Consider the following 21,529-nt stretch of genomic DNA (forward strand, 5'->3'; position numbering starts at 1 on the left):
GCAGAATATGCTCCTCTGGTTCTCCTTGTAGTAGAGCTGACTGGTTAAGGACTACTGCAGGTTTCTGTGGGATATGGTGGTCCTTATTCTGTCCAGTTCCACCTTTCTGGCTCTGCCTACTGCTTTTTGCAGCAAAGCAAACAGGGTCAAGGTGCATCTCATATCAAAGACTCAAAGCAGTCTGATTTTTCAGGGTGAGAAACTAGTCGTGTGTGTCAACAGCTTCATTTTTTTTGAAGTATATAGTAGTGAGTTAAGTATGATCTTTGATCAACTGATGAAGCTTAAATTGCAAATTCAGTATTTCTGCAAACCTTCTGAAGAGCTTGTATCCAAGGGTCACCTGTCCTCATACATGACCCTGCAGACCTTATTCAATATTGCAAGTATCCCTTTGTGTTTTTTGCTTTACATACTTTTTCCTGGCATCCTTTTTTTTTTTTTTTTTTTTCCCCTCTCCTTTGTGAGGTCTAGTTCCATGTAGCTGAATTATGTGGAACACCCCCACCTCCTCACCGCTCATTGTGTGACCAAGTTTAGGGGCAAGTTCACATGTGGATTGTGGACTGAATGCAGTAAGATTTCTTAAATTTTATTAGAATGCAATGCATAGGTTTTCTGCCCAATGAAGGCAGATACGCCAGAGCTAGCTTTGCAGTTTCAGTTCAGTGATCTTATTTCTGTTACTTAGCTTCTCTTAGTTAATATTTAAACATGGCTATACATTTTTGGGTGTAGTTCTGTAAGGCACAGCTAGGAAGTCCTGAGTTATTTCCGTACCAGAACCATTTTGAGTGCTGTTGTCCTGCAACAGAGGGCTTTGTGTCCAAGTACAATGGTGATTCCATGTGTTTGGGCTGCAGCGTGTCTAAACTAACATAGCTTCAAGGCTGGGAATGGAGAGGTGTCTGGGAAGCCTCCTTGGAGCTGTGATGCCAGTATGCAAACAGAGAGGGAGCCCTGATGTTACACAGCCTGATGATACACAGCTGACCCTGTGTATTGTGCATTGCCCCTTCAATATGTTCCACAGTACATGCATTGTCCTTTCCATATGGCCCACAATACAAACATTGTCAATTTTTAGTATCTGAGCTATTGCCATCTCAGGCTATCCTGGATGCTGGAGAGCTGGTTGTGTAGCCATACAACTGAAATGGGTAGAAAGATTATCCATAATCCTACATCAATTGACCATCTCTAGATGACCTCCATTTTTAAAAGCACGTGAAGAGTAATTATTGGACCATGTGGATTTCAAAGTACAAGTACCTTTACATATTTTAATTTGGGAAAAGAAAACAAAATTATTTGCAATGAGCAAAATAATTTTAAATTTTTTGATTTTGATTTTTTGATTTTCTTAATCAGTAAGAGTGAATATGAGATACCTTGCTTCCTGTTTCACTATAAATGATTAACAATAAAGTGTCACATCCTATCTTCAGAAAGTATAAATAAAGTTTTTTTGTTTAATTTCAATTATGTAAATTTTAACCATAATTAAATTATTCAATAGGGATTAAATAGCAGGAATAGCCTACCAACACCACAGCTGAGACGAGCTTCAGGAGTTTCTGGCATTCCACCTATAGAATCGCAACCTTCTAGATGGGAACGGAGTAACAGTAAGAGATCTCATCAGGAATATAACACATCAAGGTAAGCACCTAACCAGGTTTTAGGGGTAGAATAATAAATGTTGTTCTTCAAAAATATCAATTATCTGTAATGTTGGCACTTGTCAGGGGAAGTATTTAATATAAATTGTAGTATTTAAATGTAAATTTAGTATTTATTCTTGTAGTTGAATTAAGTCTCCCAATTCTGACAGCATAAATTGGAAAACATTTCAAGTTAGTAATATACTATACTTTTGTAACTCTGGTCCCAACTAGAAATCAGGTTGTTCTGAGGTTGAATGGTGTGCCCTGTTGCACTGAGTGGGACTGCATATCAGTTTTAGTAGGAAATGAAAACCAAGTCCAAAAAAATTTCTTTTGCAATTGTGTAAACTCTAAATCATTACTGACTTTATCTTCTTCCTTTTTATTTAAAATAGGTATCACTTTCCAACTTCCACATATCCAAAAACTGTATTTCTAATTAAAAGGATTACATAACCTTCTTGTATTTGGTAGCCACTGCTGTGTGTATTGCAACATTTCTTATTCATACAGTTATCAAGCATGCATTAAAGCATAGTAAGAAAGTATGCCTGTCTCTTCTTGTCAGTCAGCGTGACACACACACTGAAAAAAAGCTTTTATTTCTAAAATTAACTTTGTGTTTTGAATTAGGAATAAAATTAATATACATTTTTTCTTTTTGTTTAGTGTTGCGTATCGAAGTGAAACTTCTTGCATAATTTAAATGTGTGGTTTTACTTGATATCTTGTGAGAAAAGTGCAACAGAAATTTGAAATTGTGATGCAGCTTAAATTAATTTAAAAAAGCTTTTTGCATAACTCTACCTTTTAAGATTAATGGTTTATATAGAGATTGTAAGGTAAGTAAATAGATGCCTTTTAAAAAGAATGTGAGGTGTATTTGGCGATCACTGGTAGTGGATGAATATTTATATACACATGTCCAGTAATTTATTAATCAAGATAATATTTCACTTTACAGTGAGCCATTTAAACAATTTGGCACTTGTCAGTAGCTTTTACTTCTCCCTTGAAAAAAAAATACATGCTTTATGTTTTTCTGAATGTTGTGGTTTAACCCGGCTGGCAGCTAAACACCACACAGCCGTTCGCTCACCCTCCCCCCTCCCTCTCTGGGATGGGGGAGAGAAACGGGAAAGTGAAGCCGGTGAGTTGAGATAAAGACAGTTTATTAAGACAGGAATATAAGGAATATAAGGAATATAATAATAACAATAATAATAATAATAGTGATAATGATAATAGTATTAATAATAATAATGTGTAAGAAAACAAGTGATGCACAGTGCAATTGCTCACCACCCGCTGACCGATGCCCAGCCTATTCCCGAGCAGCCGGCCCCCCCACCCCGGCCAGCCACCCCTATATATTGTTTAGCATGACGCCAGATGGTATGGAATACCCCTTTGGCCAGTTTGGGTCAGCTGTCCTGGGTCTGTCCCCTCCCAGCTCCTGCTGCACCCCCAGCCTGCTCGCTGGCAGGACAGAGCGAGAAGCCAAAAAGTCCTTGGCCTGGTGTAAGCACTGCTCTGCAACAATTAAAACATCAGCATGTTATCAGCGCTCTTCTCATCCTAATCCAAAACATAGCACCCTACCAGCTACTAGGAGGAAAAATTAACTCTGTCCTAACTGGAACCAGGATAATGAACTAAAACTTAAGTTTGGTTAAAAAAAATATACTTGAAGATATATTTGAAAAATTTTTCAAATTTTCAAATATATTTGAAAAATACTTGAAAATTGTCATGGATAACTTTCCATTCCTGTCACTGTCAGGTCGACAGCAAGATATATATTTATGTTTTTAATATATTATTTTTATATATATATATATATATATATATATATTTAGTCTGTATGAATTTGACATTAATGGAAATTTAACTAATTACTATACCTTTTCTACTCCTCATCCATAGGCAATAATTCCATTATTTTTGTATCAAATCAGGTGCAATATGAAAGCACATCACAAATGCTCACTGCTCAGTTATGGCAGTAGGTAAAGTTTATAAGTTCATGATGATCTGGTCATCAGTGTTTGAAAAAATCTACTCAGTTAAATAGACTGGAAATAGACAAGAGAGGCAGTCCTGCGTTCCTAGAGCACAATCCTGTCTCTTTGTCCCATTGGCTCTGGCTCTTTAAGTTAGCTCCTTAAATTGTCAGCAAAATAACTTGGCAAAAGAAAAGGCATAACTTTTTCAGCCTTACGGAGGTAAGTCACCCCTATAAGGGTCCCAATGACTCTTAGAAAAGAAGCAAAGATGGGCAGGCTAATAGTAGAAAGGGAGAGTGAACCAGGAAACTGTTTACTATGAGCAAAGCTTATCAGCAATCAAAAGATTTCTACATACAGTGACTACTTTCAGCTGAATTCTGAGTTGAGAAAGACATGACATTACACAGTGGTACTATAAATTAATATTGTTATAAAATCCGATTTAATGTTGCAGAATCTTTTTTTTTTTTTTTTGTCTTCCGAGACTGTTCAAAAACATCTCTTGAGTGCCGCTCTTGTATTTGCATACAGGCTCTTGATTAGGTTTGTCAGTCAAATGCTAGTTTGAGGTGAATGGACCTTGATTAATATATAGTCTTCATATACTAAATACTAATGCAACATTTTTATATGCTTTAGAAGAGTGCATGTAAATTATGAAAGCTGAACAGCATTCAAATAGCAAAAAATTAACTCTGCCCAAATTGTCAACCTGAACATTTTTTTAAAAATTTGTCTAACAAGTCAGCATCAGACTTCAAGATAATAAATCTGTCCTTATTTTTTAACTAATTTTTTTCTATTTTTTTTGTTTGACTTTTGTTTGAAATCTGATTTAAAAAAAAAAGATTAAAGCTGTTTGAGTAGATACTGTTTTCCCACACTGAAATGAAATAATTAGTTTTACAAGTATTCTCACTTTAGATTACATGTATATGGTTGCTTTTAATTGCATATCATGTTTTTATTATCTAACAGAAATATATAATGGGAATTTTGGAGTGCAATGTCATGCCTACGACAGCAGATGGCATAATTTAACAGTCGAGTTTGACAATGTAGCTGCTGAAGTAAAATATAACAGTCAAAACAACTTTATTTTTAAGATAATTTATGATTAATTAAAAATGTGGATCTGATTTGAAAAGCAGGCTGTAGCTTCATAAGGCTGTCATGATATTTGCAATGTACCTAATCACAGAATGGTTTGGGTTGGAAAGGACCTTAAAGCCCATCCAGTTCCAACCCCCTGCCACGGGCAGGGACACCTCCCACCAGACCAGGTTGCCCAAAGCCCCATCCAGCCTGGCCTTGAACACCTCCAGGGATGGGGCATCCATATCTTCTCTGAACAATATTTTAAATGCTTTCAGAGCTATTAGAAAATAGTCTGCTATGTTAAAACATGCACTAGAGTATCTGATATTATCCCAAAAGAATAAATATATGCATTATTGTGTAATACTTAGCAATGGTATATTAGGCAGTCATGCAAGACAGAATAATTGAGCAAATTCCAGTTACTTTATAATCTTGAAAATTTGTCTATTCATAGCATTTCTTAAAATGTAAATGGTCATGAAAGAATTGAATGGTGTTCTGTGGAAAGGTCTAGCTGATGAATATGATTATTCAGAAGAATATTGGACCCCTTCTAGACAATATTAAAGAAAAGTAAATAAAATTTTAGACAAGAAGTTCTATGACAACTAGTCTGGTTATACATATTATTTTAGGACCATATAATGTTTGCTGTGGCTTTTACCTAGTACCTAGTTGTTGGTTTTTTTTTTTTATTCTATATAATCAACATATTGTCTAGCTGATCTTGCCTTTTGTTTCTTTCTAGTACTCTCTTTTTCTTGAATGGTAGTGGAACTTAGTCTAGCTGTTTTACAAGCATTTTATTTGATAAAATAAAATTTATTGATGGGATACAAAGGTAGGGAAGAATAAAATTTTTTGTTTGCTTGTTTTTCAGCCAAGGAACTCATTCAAATGGGTCATTTGGTGCAACCCTGCTGACAATACCAAAACAAAGGTCATCTTCAATAACATTGGCTCATCATATAAGTTCCAGACGAACAAGTAAGATTGCGCGATTTGTATAGCCTAGTGGCAGGATGTCAAGGCAGTACATCATGCATTACAATTTTATTTATTTATTTATTTAATGCAAATGTAGTATCCATATAATACCAACATGTTATATATATTCTATATATATATATATACACACACACTTAGTATCTATACATTTTTAATTTGCTTCTAAGAAATTCAAAATTACGGTTAACATAACTTTGTAAAAATCTCACTAGTCACCTAATGCAATGTTATCTGCAAGTTGTTATATGGTTGGTAATTGTTGAAAATTGCTAAGTTCACATACCTTAATAAGGACCTTTTTCTTTTTTTTTTAGTAGTGCTGCTTTTTGTAATGGAACAATGTTATTTATGCTCTGTGGCTTTCAAAAATATATATATTTTACAGTAACAAAATGTAATTACTTACTGTTCTTGAGGTTTGTGAGTCAATTCAGTGCAGCCTGTGATACTGTTTGAAGCGGATAATGTATGGATTCCTTTTTTAAGGGCAGTTAATGCCTACTGTATGTTCTCTTAGTAATTTGTTGTCATGCACTACCAATCACAAAAAATATGATGGAGTTTTTGCTTCACAGCTTGCAGGACAATAACTAATTCATCCATGGAGTATCCAAAGAATACTTCATGATTTTGCTCTTTGAGCCATTGACAAAGAGCACTTTATTGTTTTTGATGAAAGTATGTTTACAATGGTTATAACTTACCTTTTGCACTCATAGACCTATATTTTGTGTATTTTTGCAGAGGAAAGAACTGATATTTGGCTTAACACTAAATTTTGTGGTAAATTGTCAGGCACATAGTAGTCAAAGTGCAGTTTTACCAATTTTCTTTTGTAGATTTCCTGAAGTAAAACCTAGCTTCGTGTTCGAACAGGAATGGTGAATTTCATGGATCTAAAGATTAAGTTGGTTTTTTGTTTGTTTGTTTGCAAATATTTAATTACAACGAACTTTAGTTGTTTTTGTTAATTTGTTTTTAATGACTTATAGGCAGATTTGGACAGAGTGCCATACCACTAACAAAATGACACATCACTGTCAAAATGGCCAGTATCTGCCAACTTTAATCCCTTGCTTCAAAAATATGATTACAGTTTTTTTTTCCTTTGTTTTTAAAAATGTCCTTAAGTCTATTTTTCCTTCGTTACAAAACAATGAGCTAAAACAGTTTGCACTAGGTCAGTTATCAGTACTGAATTGTTTTTGGTCATTTGTTCTGGAAAAATGCGATCCTGAGTCAGAAAGGAATATAGAAAGTTTCAGCAACCAATTAAAGTTTTCCAAAGCTAAAAACAAAATGAAACCTTTGAAAGCCAGATGTTATGCATTACATAGTCTGCTCCTTCAGATATATTGCCTAGACTGTGCTGTATATTTGTAGATCTCAAAACTAGGAATAAATCTTGCTGATCTATATGTATTTAACAGTGTGAACAGTACACTGCATTTTGAAAACTTCCACATTCTTTACAGTTTATAAAGATTATTGTTGTTTAATTTCAGTCTTTCTAAACAATAAGACTATTATTATAGTCTGAACCCAATGTTATATTTGTTTTGGAAGGTGCTTCTCCTGGCCTGAGTCCTGTGGGTTCACCTAGTCATGGATCTGTCTCCAGTGGGACCCTCAGCAGCTGGTCACCTGTAGAATTTCCTGATACTGCTGATTTTCTTACAAAACCAAGCATTAATATTTATAAGCCTCCAGCGTACACATTTAGTTCATCAGATTTTCAGCAGCAAGTTAAAACACCTATAGGTCATGTGTGTAGCAGGTACTGTAAGCTGTTACATTTTTAGTAACTTCGTGTGTGTTGAACATACTATTGATATTTTCATTGAAAACAATAACAAGGCCTATTATTTGTTAATATTGAAAAAAAAAAGGCATATCATCTCATAATAATTTGTATGTATGTTATCCAGGGAACTAAACGATGCTGTATCATTGAGTTGTGTACTAATGAATTGAAACATTTCAACCTTGGTAGGAAATGCAGTAGCTATTGTAGAGCAATAATATTTTACATATTTTAGAGAAGGATGACTTCCAACCTGGGAATTTAATTCTTTATGTCTGAACACTTTCTAAATAATTATCTCTACGTTGTTAATTCATGGAAATGAGTCCAGGGGAGGTGATGGCTGATTATTTTCTAAGTACAGGCTAAATCTGTATGTGCCTAATTTAGAAGAAAATACTAAGGTCACTTGGTGGAGGAACCTTGAAAAGCATATCTTTTTAGGAAAAGTAATTTGCAGATTTTTTTCAATACAACACAGCAATAGCAAAAGAAGAAAATTACTGAATGTTTTAAATATTTTTCATGTATTCTGTAAGCTGTGGATGTCACATACTCAAGGCTGTTCCAACACCAGAACAAGAATTTGCAGAATATAAAGACAAAAAATCAGGTGGGACTTCAAAATAGACAAATATTTGTGTTTTCTTAAAAGCCAGTTAAATTAATATTTTTATATTTCTACATGAAATTTCACTATACTTTAAATAATTTATATGCATATATTTTATTTCAACTTGCCGCTTGGGATAACTGGGATAATCTAAAATATTAACTGCTTCAGAATAAGGATTATATAATAGGCTTCCAGTCATAGCTTTATAGACCTCTACTCAGTATGTCAAAAATTTCTGTACTATCTCAACTAAACTAAACACTGCACCAATTTGTACAAGTAAAAAGTCATGCTTCTACTTTTTCTAAATCTTCAAATACATTTTGTCTAATAGATTTTATCCCCTAACACTTTGTTGTTAAATTCTTAAATAAGTGGTTTAGCAACAAGCTATTATTTATCTTTCTATGAAGAAATCTGTATGATAAGTACAAGAATTATTAGTCATTAATATTTTACAAATAAATGATTGATATAGTATTTATCTGTTTATTTTCTTTAAGGTGAAGCTGGAAGCACTAGTGTTCCAAAAGAATCTTTCTACCATACAGAGAAGACAAAAGATGAAAAGAAGGAAATAATCACTGAAACACAAAATAGTCCACTTGTAAGCATGTAATTGCAAAAGAACTTGCAGTAACTTGTATCAGTAAAATATTTATCATTTGTAACGTGTAGTAAAGAGGTTTTGTTATTGCTAATATCTATAGTGACTGAAGGGAAATGGTGCATCACTGGAATTCAAATTTACAGTTAATAATAGGGTATTTCTACCTCACAAAAATTTCACTAGCAAATAACAAGATGATGACTTACACTAATTATTGTTGACCAAAATTAATTTGTGTGGATTTAATGTAGGTAGTATGTTCAAATACTGATTGACTTGTATTTTCTACTTGAAGTTTATCAAAGATACATCAATTTCAGTGAAACTATAAAGACACTGTTCACACAATGCCGTATATTGGTAGTGCAAGAAGACAAGTCGTTGAATACACCTTTCTACCATTTTGGGTCTATACATCAATTTTTCAAATTTGATTCAGCTAAGGAATTGTCAAAGCTCAGTAAATGTTAGCTTATGCATATTTTTGCTTTGTTTTATTAACTCAGCTTGCTTTAAGAATAATAATGGTACCATCTCAGAAAGCTGCCCCCAAATATGAAAAGTCAAGCAATTAACTGAGCTATTTGTGCTGTTCATTTATGATTTTTCTCATAGCCACAGTTACAGCACCATTCAATAAGTTCAATAAGGTTTTATCATTTTGATGTTTTCTTGTCAATACAGCTGACAAATTAGTTTTCATTCTTATTTTAGAGATGATTAAGTGTCTTACTCTCATACAGGTGGAGCAGAATCCTACATTAGAAACAATGTTAATAGAACATGACTCACTAATGGAGAAAATGAACAATTGGAACTTCCAAATTTTTGACCTTGTACAAGAAATGGGAGACCAGTCTGGAAGGATCCTTAGCCAGGTTTGTTGTATTTTATAATATGAGGGAGAGGGAGGGCGTATAAAACGGCCAAGCTTTTATATTTCATTTAAACTATTGTAAAGTTTTGCAGTCAACATAAATTTGAACACTAACTTGAAAAGTGGAAATTATATTTTTTCATGTACTCCATCTCATAGTAAACCATAAGTGATTTATTTATTTACAACTTGCTCCGAATTTTCTGAATTTTATTTTCAATGTAAAATAGGTTAGATTCATGCTTACTGGAATGGGTTTTGTAGTAATGTGCCATTTCCTATTAAAAAAAAATGTCTCCTGCTTTCAGAATTGCTACCTTGTTTGTCAACCATTTCTTTTTTCTTTATTTCAGTAAAATAATTCTGCCAGAGCTACACCTGTGGGGGAAGAGAAGTGATCTTTTAGGCAGTCTTTTGCCTCTTGATCCTACAAACAATGGGATTTTTTTTCCATGCTGCTTTCTGCATGTAGTATCCCTTTTATCTCTTTCTGACTTACTACTAAGCTCTTTTGTGCAGTTTCATGTTGTGCTGAAGCCAATCTAATGGCAGGTGCAAAAGAATGAACCTGTTTGGTCTTCCTCAGCCTCTCCTATTCATCAGTGTCATCTGTAAACTTCTGTTTCTTTATTCTGGATTTAGAAATCATGGGGCTATAGTATGAGCTGGATTTGGTTCTAATACAAAGATGAAAAGTTTTTTTCTTGCTAGTATTTTAGTTTTGTATGTTGAGGTAGAATGTATGTTTCTTTTGGTTCGAGGGTAGTGTTATGAACAAGTACTTGGAGGGAAGGAAAATGGTTTAAAGGACTCATGTGCAGGTGGAAAAATAGATCTGCATCTATACTGAAGGCATGGAAAAGACAATGAGGAAAACTTCATTTTTGTCATTAGGCACTGTCTTTTCTTTTATTATCTACAAATATTCTGGCTATTGTTTTAAGTCTTCAGTTGGTTTTCTTTTCCTTTTTTTTTTTTTTTAATCAAATGTTGACAGGTCTTTTGTCACCTCAGTTATTGACTGCTGTTAATGTGCAGTCCAGAATGCTACAATCCACTTTTGAGTGGTATTTTTACGGTTGTATACTAGTACTCTGGGATCTGTATTAGCTTGTGTTTCATTTGTGTGCAATCTGGTGTTTAAACCTGTAAGTACTTAAGTGTGCAGGTTTTTGCTTAACTCTGCCACAAGTTCTGGAACAGTTCTTCTGTATATATGTGTATTACTTGTCTTCCTCCTCCTCTTCCCCCAGTCCTTTTGTCAGTTGTGCTGTAAGCATCCAATATATACTTTGGTTAAAAGCCAAATAAAAACTGTATTTTACCATTATCGGTTGTAAGGTTCTCAGGTTGAGTATGTGTAAGGGGGATGGTTGGGACAGCTGGAAGGAGGGATGTCCCCTCATTTTGTTCTGATGTTTCTTTGAGCACCTCCCACACTTCAGAGATTTTTCTCTCTCAAGTGTCTGGGAAGGAGGTGGCAAAAGAGGTGTAGTGTCTTGTTTTAAAAAGTTTTCTCAATATTTGTGGCCTTAACTGGTTTTCGGTCTTTATAGTCACTCTGTTGTACTTGTACAGCTTAATGTATTTGCACAGTATTTACGTGTGTACGTGTCATGTACATTTAAAAAATATTCTGAAATAGTTTTTGGTTTACCAGACAGATTGTTTTAAAAATACCCAAGATATTTCACAGTGGTTAGAAAGAATTGAATTTAAGTTCTCTAAAAATAAATACAAGTGTGGGGTGACTCTCTTCTTCTTCCCCCTCCTCCCTATTAATGGATCTGCTACTATAGTTAGGTAATCTGAATTTTAGAGTAATAAGTAAGAATATAGATTTCTTCTTTTTTAGGTTACTAATGGAACAAAGCATGAGTTCCCTAATGTATTACAAAAAATTTTAGAGAATGTTATTAAAATAATCAGTTATAAATATAATTTATCAGTAGAGAAAAAAGGTTTAATTATCCTGTATTTGAGAGGAATATAAAAGTGCGTATTTTTGGTGTTAAAATGATTAAACATATAACTGTATTACATTAGCTTTCAGGTAAACTTTAATGGCATATCAATAATTTCCAGCCCTATCGGCAAGCAAAATTTTAAAAGCAAGAACATTTTTTAAGTTGCAAAAACAGAATATGCTTAGGTATTGTGTTATCTTTCAGACTAAAATGCATTTTAATGTGTGTTTAGGTAACTTATACTTTGTTTCAAGACACTGGTTTGTTTGAGATTTTCAAAATCCCAGTTCAAGAATTCATGAATTACTTCTGTGCGCTCGAAAATGGCTACAGAGATATTCCCTGTGAGTAATATATAATTGTGTGTGCTTTTTTCTTATATGTTAGCATATCTCTTTGAGGTCTGTATTAATATTTAATATGGAGGAATAGAAAAAATGTTAATTATTATATTTGTCAGAATTTAGAACTTATTTAATTTACTGCACCAGAAAAAGATTCCAAAATGGAATTTTTTAATGTATAGGCTGAATATAATCTTAAATTATTTGAATGAGTAACTGAATCCAACATACTGAAATCAATAGGAGAACATCTGTTGATTTAGCAGAAAATTGGATTAGTCCTGTAGTAGAGCTATGAGAAAATAAAGAACTTTGACAGCAATCATTCTTCTGTCTGTTTAGTGTTACCAAATTTAAAAATAAAATAAAATCATGTCACAAGTGTTTGTGCCAACCCAGATGCCCGTAGGTGTCAGAATGGTATCAATGCTAGTAGCTCACCATCACTGATTTAAAAGGTCACTTAATCCTTTCCTGACTCTCAGGTCGGATGAAGTATGCCTAGAGAATGTATGATTTTTACCTCACTTATTTCTTAAAAGCATTGTGATATACTGTCTACTACCAGTTTAAAAGTTTTTTTTTTTTCCTTTATATTTCATTGAAGTTTCTCTTATATTTGGTTCATTAGATATTTTTTGTGGTTCCTTTGTGGTGGATAGATGGAACTGTTGTTTAATCACATTCAATGCATTTTCTTGTATTTTGAAGGTCTGTTGGGTTACTTTAAAGTCCCTTATTATACACAAAATTGGTTCTAATTTCCCTTTGTAAATCCTTGTTCCCTATTCTTACCATATCCCAGGTCTTCTCTGGCTTTACAAAATCCAAGAGTGGCACAACAAATACTTCCAGGTTTTCACATAACACATCTTTTAATTGTGTGTTTAGTTTTATAGTCAGTCTGTGATTCACTGTAGATCTCTAATCCTTTTTGTGGCATACCACTAACATTCTATGAGATCCCATTAGAAATATAATTTTAATGAAAAACAAATGGATTATATAACAAAAATAGTTCTTTAGATATTAGATAGTAAAGCTCAATTCTACCTTGGGGTTTTAACCAATTTGGAACTAGTTGATCAGTCCTTTTACTGATTTTTCTGTACTGATTTGCCCCAGGTATTTCTGCAGAAATACAACACTCAAAAACAGTTAATTTCATGTTTTAATAAAAGAAAGTAGAGGTTTGGTTTTATATGAATAATGTCACAAGAAGTACAGTGTCAACAAGTCCACTCAATTGAGTTAGTTCCATTCTTTCTATCTGTCCTTAATTTCATTTTTCTGCTCTTGTTTCTCCAAGTTATTAATGTAAGTTAGACATAAATAATTGTTTTGATGTTTTATGTATTACTACATTTTAATTTTAATTTTATTTTTTTATAAGAAACACAGTGTATCTTATGCGATGTATGAATATACATAAGCGTTAGTGTTTTTTTTTTGTGTGGAAACACTGGTTACAGTACATTTACAACACAGGGAAAAGGAAAGAATAAGAAAATGACATTGAATCTTCATGAGAATTAAAAGTCAAATATATATTATGTCTGTGAAATTTGAAAAATATTACAAATAGTTTTGTTTCTATTTTCTTTTTCTTTATTTTCAAGATTTTTTTTTATGTGCATTTTTAAAAATAACTTGCACATCAAAGCCTGAGTAAAGGGTGTGAAGTAACTCACTTGCTTATTTTTTTTTTATAATTTTCAGATCACAATCGTATACACGCCACGGATGTTCTTCATGCAGTATGGTATCTGACAACACGGCCCATTCCTGGATTTCAGCAAATTCATAATGAGCATATAATGGAGAGTGATATGGGTATGTATCCACATAGTTTACTTCTATTCATTTGCTGTAATAATGTTTTAATGAAACTACAATAAATTAAGCAAAACTGCGGCTCTGGGCAGCCTGCTCTAGTGGTTGGCAACCCTGCCCAGAGTAGGGGGTTTGAAACGAGATGATCTTTAAGATCCTTTCCAACCCAGGCCATTCCATGATTCTCAGGGGAAAAAAAAATATTCTTGTAACTCAAATATTATTGCTTATATTTTAATATAAGGCAGTAGATATATGACAATATTAGTATATACCATTCAAATATTAGTATAAACAATTCAGAAGTATCATACAGTTGATTTTAGAACAGTTATTAGATGAGCTGACTTGTTAGCCAAGAATACCATTTCACTTAAGCTTTCTATGCTGAATGAAACCTCTGCATACTGCTACAGTCAGTACGTGTTTAGCACTTGAAATACATTAGACTAAATTTTTCTTCCTGCTTATGAGTAGTAACAGCTCTTCCAAAAGTCTCTTTTATCATTTGTGTGAATGATAGTTATCTTTCAGAACTGTCATGGGAGATCATGTCTGAAAAAAAGATTCCTGAGGTATATTAATATCTGTATGCAGTACTAAAGAATTGGTTTTAGAACAGGAATATATGGCTTTCCCGTTTTGGGACACTTCTTAAATACTCCAGAATGTCCTGCCATCCTGTTTAACATCTTGAAAGCTTTCTATATATTTGTAAGATTGTATATACCATTTTGGACAACCCATGTGGTCATGAATTTACTGCTTACTGGCCTTTTTAACTGTCATTCAAAATTGCTGGTTTATGTAAAAGCAGTAATATGACTTTTTTTTCTTTCCCTTTTTGTTCCTTCTTCAAGATGTAAGAATTCCTTCTTTGCCAATTATTCAGCTCCACAATTGCAAGGATAACTGTATTAAGATTATGTTAGTATTTTGAAATAACACTGAGTCATTTAAAATGTATTAAAAATATAAATGAATCAAGCTCTAAATATTTTCTTTTTCTATTTTCATTTTTTCATAGACGAAGCTAGTGGTGTTGGCCCTGTTCAAGTCAACTATATTTCTTCAAAAACCTGTTCTGTTGCTGATGATAGTTATGGGTGTCTGGCATCAAACATTCCTGCTTTGGAATTGATGGCTTTATATGTAGCAGCTGCCATGCATGATTATGATCATCCTGGTCGCACAAATGCTTTTCTAGTAGCTACAAATGCACCACAGGTAAGAGATTCTTTAACCAGAAAATTATTTGTCTCTATCTGAAATCAAAATAGTAAAATCTCTTTTCTTCTATATCACTACTATTGCCTGTTTAGGGATCATTTGCCCAATAGAAGGCACAGGGAAATCAATTCATATTTACTCGTGTAACAGTTTTTCCTGATAAATTCCAATGTGTTTCGTGTGTATTGGTTGTGCAAATATATAAAAATATTTTTCAGTTTACAAAACTGTAAGCAACAAAAATCAATGCAGGTTATAGTAATAGATTATTTCATAAAGCTGGTTCTATGCCTGTCTAAGCAGCTAAATTCATGGATATATCACATTTTGGGAGTCCTCTGTAATCAGTAATTTCTGCAATTACCGTAAAAAAGAGAGTTCTAGCGGTTCAATTAACTGCATTTCCTAACCTCTGAATTAGTCCATTATGGTAAATAATTGTTATCTTTAAGGGTGGATGAGTAAACTAAGAAGAAATATGCAAAACATCCTTGCTTTTGTCTCTCATATTCAACTTTGTTGTTAGAATAGACAGTAGGAAAGTGGAGATTCTCTTCAGGGTTGAAAAGAAAGATAATAGAGGCAATGGAGAGCAAAGCTTTTTTTTTTAAAAAAAAAAAAAAAAAGAAAAAAAAAAGTGGAGTGGGAAGGGTGGTGTTGTGGGGAGGAAGATCACTGAATAAAAGATACCTAAACTTCACAGTGAAATATTTTTACCTAATGAGTGCAATACCGTCAGGGGAAAAAGAATATGTATCATAGTGATTTCTATCTCTTAATAACCTTAAGAGGAGAAACTGAAATAATAATGACAATAACAGTAGTAAATCAGAAACTAATACAACTTGTCAGGAGATGGAGGCTTTAAAAATCAACTTCTCAGTCAGCTTTCAAGGGTTTCTGATTAAAAAAAGAAAAGTTTAGTTATGTATTTATACTGAAAACAATATGAAAGGAAGAATCAAAACAAATGACATAGACATTCATCTCCACTTTTCAAAAATAAACACATTCATTTTATCAATAATCTCTTCATCTTCTCAAAAATTGAAGATTTTTTTTGCACTTTTCCATAAAAATATTTTCAGGTCCTACTTAATTTATATTCAATTGGTTATATTCTAGGATATTTTGTATAAACACAGGATTTGTGAGTAAAATCTACTACTGTTTAATATGTGTAATTCATTTGCAGTTAAAATGTATTCATTAGCATTAAATGTAACATACTGAAAACTAGTGAATCTTTGCAGTATTTTGCATTAACCACAGTTCTTCATTAGCTTAAGGGTTATTTTCATTTTTTAATTTAATAATTGATTTTTAAAAACAAAACAGTACTGGAACTGAGAGGAATTAACAGCATATAATTAGATCTGTGGGTTTTGTTTTGTTTTTGTGTTAGTATGTGTGCCGCATACCTATTGCCAAACATATGAAGTCTCTGTTTTAAGTGTGGGGTGTGTGTGTGTGTGTGTGCATGCATGCCTACAAGGACGAATGGAGATCTAGGAGACCTTTAAGGACTTTTGAAGAAAGAAATTTTTTTCTACTTTTTTTCCTCTTATCTGCCACTTCTATTTCACTTTTAACCCTCAATGCTAGAAGGTGAAAACATCGTTTAATAGTTTCATTAAGAACAACAACAACAAAAAAGCTGTTAGCGACTATCCCTTAAGCTTCAGAATATTTAATTATAATTCTAAATATTAAATCTATCATTTATGATTTTCTTCTTGTGTAGGCTGTTCTCTACAATGACAGATCAGTCTTAGAAAATCACCATGCTGCTTCTGCCTGGAATCTCTTCCTATCACGACCAGAATACAACTTCTTATCAAATCTTGATCATGTAGAATTTAAGCGTTTTCGTTTCTTAGTGATTGAAGCAATCCTTGCCACAGATCTCAAGAAGCATTTTGATTTTCTTGCAGAATTTAATGCCAAGGTTAGTTACATTTTAATGTTGTCACAAAGCTCATGATGGTCATGATATACTAATGTTTGCATTGTTATTTGATAGTATTAATAACTTGCATTTGAAGTTTTATATTATTTATATTTAAGTGACTCAAAAAAATCAAATATATATAGAACAGTTATATGTCAGTTTGTGTATCGCATAGTAGGCCTAGTGGATGTGACACACAGGACTCATGGGAGACCTCAATCGTATCTCATGGTTCAGTCTTCTCAAAGATAGAAAGTGACTTTGACTATGTAAAACAAAACCAAACCAAAAACAACAACAACAAAAAAGAAAAAAAACTAAAGTGTCTGTCTGTTGTGTAGAGCCTCAAAATATAATGTTCATGAATAGTTTTAACTTAATTTTTAAAAACGTATGTACTCAACACAGGTCAATGATATCAACAGTCATGGTATAGAATGGAGCAACGAAAATGATCGCTTGCTTGTCTGTCAAATATGCATCAAACTGGCAGATATTAATGGCCCAGCAAAAGTTAGAGAGCTGCATCTGAAATGGACAGAAGGCATTGTTAATGAATTTTATGAACAGGTAGGTATGGAAAGTATTCTTCTTTTTTTTTTTTTTTTTTTTTTAATTTGAGACAGACACTCAATTCTTTACATTAAAAATATATAGCTAAATATTATTCCTCGTCTTAAATCTTCAGGTAAAGTATTTCCATCTTCTCTTTCTGAATACTGACAAGTTATTTTTATGCTTAGCATACTAACATAATCTTTTACTTCCTATCATCTTAGAAGCTTGAAAAAAAATTCCCTACTAATGTTGTCCATTTTTCAGGTATTAGTTTTGTTCATTCCCCACCTCTTCCTTTAGGTTGATACTGATAAACTAAAATAACTTCCACTTTGGGAAGTTAAGTTAACAGGAATGTTTCCATGTCAAAGAATATTATGGAATCCACAAGACTGGAAATGTATATTCGATGAATCCATAGTGCCGAGGCAGAAGACATTAAAACATTCAAAACCAAATATTAAATATATGCATTAGTAATTAGCATTATTAAAATGTAAATAAATGTTTACAGTGGAACTTTCATAAATAATCCTATTGTAAATAACTCAGTCTGAAAATTTGGTGTCTATTTTTACATCTAGAACTTCTATAAGGCCCCCCAAATATATCTTACAACATTCCTACTCTGTTATTTTTCTGTAGTCAATTTCCTGGGGGATTCACTATTTATAAGACAACAACCAGGGATTTAAAAATATCTTTCAGACTAGGAAAATACAAGTAAACTATAAAATCTATTAGGAGATTTAAGTTTTCACTCAGTACCTGAAGTGCTTACACCTAGTATTCTGTTATTCCTTTAGGGAAAAAAAAAAATTCAAACAATCAGGTCCCACAGAAATGCTAAGACAAGTTATTATAAATCAGAGCAACTGCTCAAATTTTTCTTCTCTCATTTATAAAAATAAATATATATGTATATAATATGTATATATTTATATATAGGTAACTTATATTGGATGTTGCGGTTCCTTTCAATCTACCCCGTGCTTTTGGGTGAAGCCATTCACCAGAATGCCTTACTCTATCTGATTACTTTCCCATTTTCTCTGTTCATCAGCTCAGCAGCTGAAGTCAAATTTCTGCCTACCCTGAAGCTATCCTGTAAAGGCAGAGGAATAGCAGTCCCAGTAGAACTAGATCTTCATCCATGCAAAGGGTATCTTGCAGCAAAGCTGAAGGGAGGATTATGATCTGTGCAAGTCTGAAAATGTCTTTATTTTTATTTTCTATTATTATTTGTCCTGATTACATTTTCTTTCATTTAGTCTATATTCTTTTTGCCTTTGACAAATAGATGCAATCCATTTAATGTGTATTTGGTTCCTTAAAGTTAATCTTTAAAAATTGAATTTAATTTTTTGAGAAGTTCTGTATTTTTTTTCCCTTTCTTTTTCAGGGTGATGAGGAGGCAAGTCTTGGATTACCTATAAGTCCCTTCATGGATCGCTCTTCTCCACAGCTTGCAAAACTGCAAGAATCTTTCATCACTCACATAGTTGGCCCCCTTTGTAATTCCTATAACGCAGCTGGGTTGCTTCCAGGGCAATGGGTTGATGAAGAGGAGGATGCAGAAAGTAATGAAGATGATGATGGGGCACAGTCGGAGAGTGATGATGAGGAAATAGAAGAAGATCTTATTTTAAGTAAGTGTCTGTATTTGAGTTGCACACACATTTTTTTTATTTAATAGATTCAGGATTAACAGTGATGGTTGAAATTGTGGAGTTGAAATATTGTAGATTTTGTGATTATTCACCTTAATTTTTACTCATAATAATTTTTTTGTTAATATCAGGAGACTTGCAACTAAAAAAAAAAGTCATCGCTATACTTTTCCGTGTCACTGTTCAAATATTCTGAATAAAAATCTGTGTTTTTTCTCAAATTTACATCTCTTTTTCAACGTGGCATTTTATCTGTATGTATAAAATGTAATTACTTTGAATCCCAAAAAATCAATTAATGCTTTTAATTTTTCAGAAGCTCAAAGAAGAAAAGGTAGACGACGAATATTTTGCCAGCTAATACACCATCTAAGTGAAAATCACAAAATATGGAAGAAAGTGATTGAAGAAGAAGAAAAAAGTAAAGCTGAAGGAGCTAAACTGCTGACTGAGAACTCATCTTTACCTCAAGCAGATGAAATTCAGGTTATTGAGGAAGCTGATGAAGAAGATGAACGACAGCTAGGAGAAGAAAAGACATGCTGAGAAAACTTCAGTCATGTTCATTACGAGGATAGAAAGCTGATATATATCTATATCTATTTTCACTGTGTTGACTTTAACCTAACACAGTTCACTTAAAATTGAAAGGCCTTAATACTGTGAGAGGATTCTTTCTACTCCAGTGGAATCCCTATGCACTTTCGCCACACAGAATACGAAACTTTATTCAAAGATTGAGTATTGTATACCCTGATGCAAAGTTCTTTATGCCTTAGTTGGTATAAAATATTCTGATATAACGCTGCCTTGCTGAAAAAGGAACTCCTATTTTCCTTGAGGTACCTGCAATTTTTAAAAACGTTCGGTGACTTTAGTTACCAAAGTGGCAAGAACTTTTTGCTAACAAGGAAATATTGGATGAATTCTAATATTGTAACGAGTTGCGTATTTCATGTTGTTTTTGAACATGAATAAGACAAAGTCTGTGCTTGTATGAAAACCATGTTACTGTTGCAGTGCAAGCCTGTTGTGGGGTGTCTACTTAGTGCAATAGTGTGCTTAATGTAGTCATCTCAGAGCAACTGTTCAAGGACTGTGACATAAATGCTAAATTCTGGTATTTGTGGTTTAAAAAAAAAAGAAAAAAAATCAGGTGCATCTATTTCTGATGCTTTTTATTCTTGTGCATAATCTGATGTTTTATTTTTGCAGAAAATATTCAGGTTTGCAGTGGGTGTTCATGATAATTCATTGAATATAAGGCCATTATCTGTTGCCTTGCTGTTTTGTGGTAGAACATTAAAAAATCTGTTCAGCTACTTAAATTATTAAGGGATTTTATTCTCTAGTTAAAATGTTATATTTCCTGCCCTTTCTCAGGTTCCTGTTTAAAAACAAGTCAACCACACAATAGATTTTATCTTGCACCGATTTCTGGTATTAAATTTTAAAGTAATAAGATCGTATTTCATTTATTCTTTGTATGTAAAACTTTAGGAGAATTAAAGATTTTTTTTAAAAAAAGATACAAATTATTGTTTCAAAATGGCTAGTATATTTTAATGTGTCCTACATCTTTTCTTTTATCACAGACATAGCTTATATTGCCTCCAAGTGTGATGTACATCCTGAAATATACATATGGAAAGCAGAATGTGAAAACTTCATGTAAGGCCTAATAGTAAGATAAATATAATTGTACTATATTACACTTTAGATAATTTAGGTTTTAAATAAGCTTAGACAATCCAAACAGATATATTTTTAGAAACACTACCATTGGAGATCTTATTGCGAAAATAAAAATAAATGAATTAGGCTGCAAGTGCATAATCACCTTATGCAAGCCACAAATAAAGCTAGCTTTAAAAGTGCATCTTTTAATACTAAACACATACATGCTGTGCTGTTGAATGGAATTAAAAAAAAGGCACACATGTTCAAGTTGCTAAATGTATTTTAGCATATTTTTGTTTACATTTTTATTAGTTCACTTGAAAAAGAGGTAGCATTCCTAAGATAACCTTGTGTAAATTCTATTGCACTATTTTACACAACTGAATTTCTCTTTTGCTCTTGGGCCAGTTTAAATAACTGAGAAAGATATTTTTTTTTCTATTTTCCACTAATTAGCTTTTTGTGGATCAACTTAGAAGACCGCTGAATTGTGCTTTTGCTATTTTATATAATCAGTGCCAAATTCCACTTTGCTGCCATTACTACTATCACTGCATTCTTTTGTAACATGAGCAGTGTTAAAAACAGATATTTCTGTCATTAA

General features: G+C 32.9%; 1 protein-coding gene across 18 annotated transcripts in view; it reads left to right on the forward strand.

Moving 5' to 3' along the window:
• PDE3B (phosphodiesterase 3B) overlaps positions 1–21,529 on the forward strand; it is a 107,937-nt gene that overhangs the window by 68,629 nt on the left and 17,779 nt on the right. For 16 of the 18 annotated variants that reach the window (XR_013952284.1, XR_013952285.1, XR_013952286.1 and 13 more), the window contains exons 4-17: positions 1,520–1,662; positions 5,658–5,764; positions 7,352–7,562; positions 8,129–8,202; positions 8,709–8,812; positions 9,559–9,693; positions 11,892–12,003; positions 13,723–13,836; positions 14,864–15,063; positions 16,811–17,014; positions 17,426–17,587; positions 18,978–19,224; positions 19,562–20,087; positions 20,841–20,916. Coding sequence is in view for 2 of the 18 variants with exons in the window: in XM_080595794.1 (XP_080451920.1) it covers positions 1,520–1,662; positions 5,658–5,764; positions 7,352–7,562; positions 8,129–8,202; positions 8,709–8,812; positions 9,559–9,693; positions 11,892–12,003; positions 13,723–13,836; positions 14,864–15,063; positions 16,811–17,014; positions 17,426–17,587; positions 18,978–19,224; positions 19,562–19,791 (2,043 nt within the window). In the remaining 16 variants the exon portion in view is untranslated. Of the gene's footprint in view, positions 1–1,519; positions 1,663–5,657; positions 5,765–7,351; positions 7,563–8,128; positions 8,203–8,708; positions 8,813–9,558; positions 9,694–11,891; positions 12,004–13,722; positions 13,837–14,863; positions 15,064–16,810; positions 17,015–17,425; positions 17,588–18,977; positions 19,225–19,561; positions 20,789–20,840; positions 20,917–21,529 lie in introns of those variants that run through there. The other 2 variants (XM_080595794.1, XM_080595795.1) reach the window with 1 other exon arrangement.

Source organism: Anser brachyrhynchus (genome assembly GCF_964034855.1).
Source record: "Anser brachyrhynchus genome assembly, chromosome: 5".
Taxonomy (NCBI): domain Eukaryota; kingdom Metazoa; phylum Chordata; class Aves; order Anseriformes; family Anatidae; genus Anser; species Anser brachyrhynchus.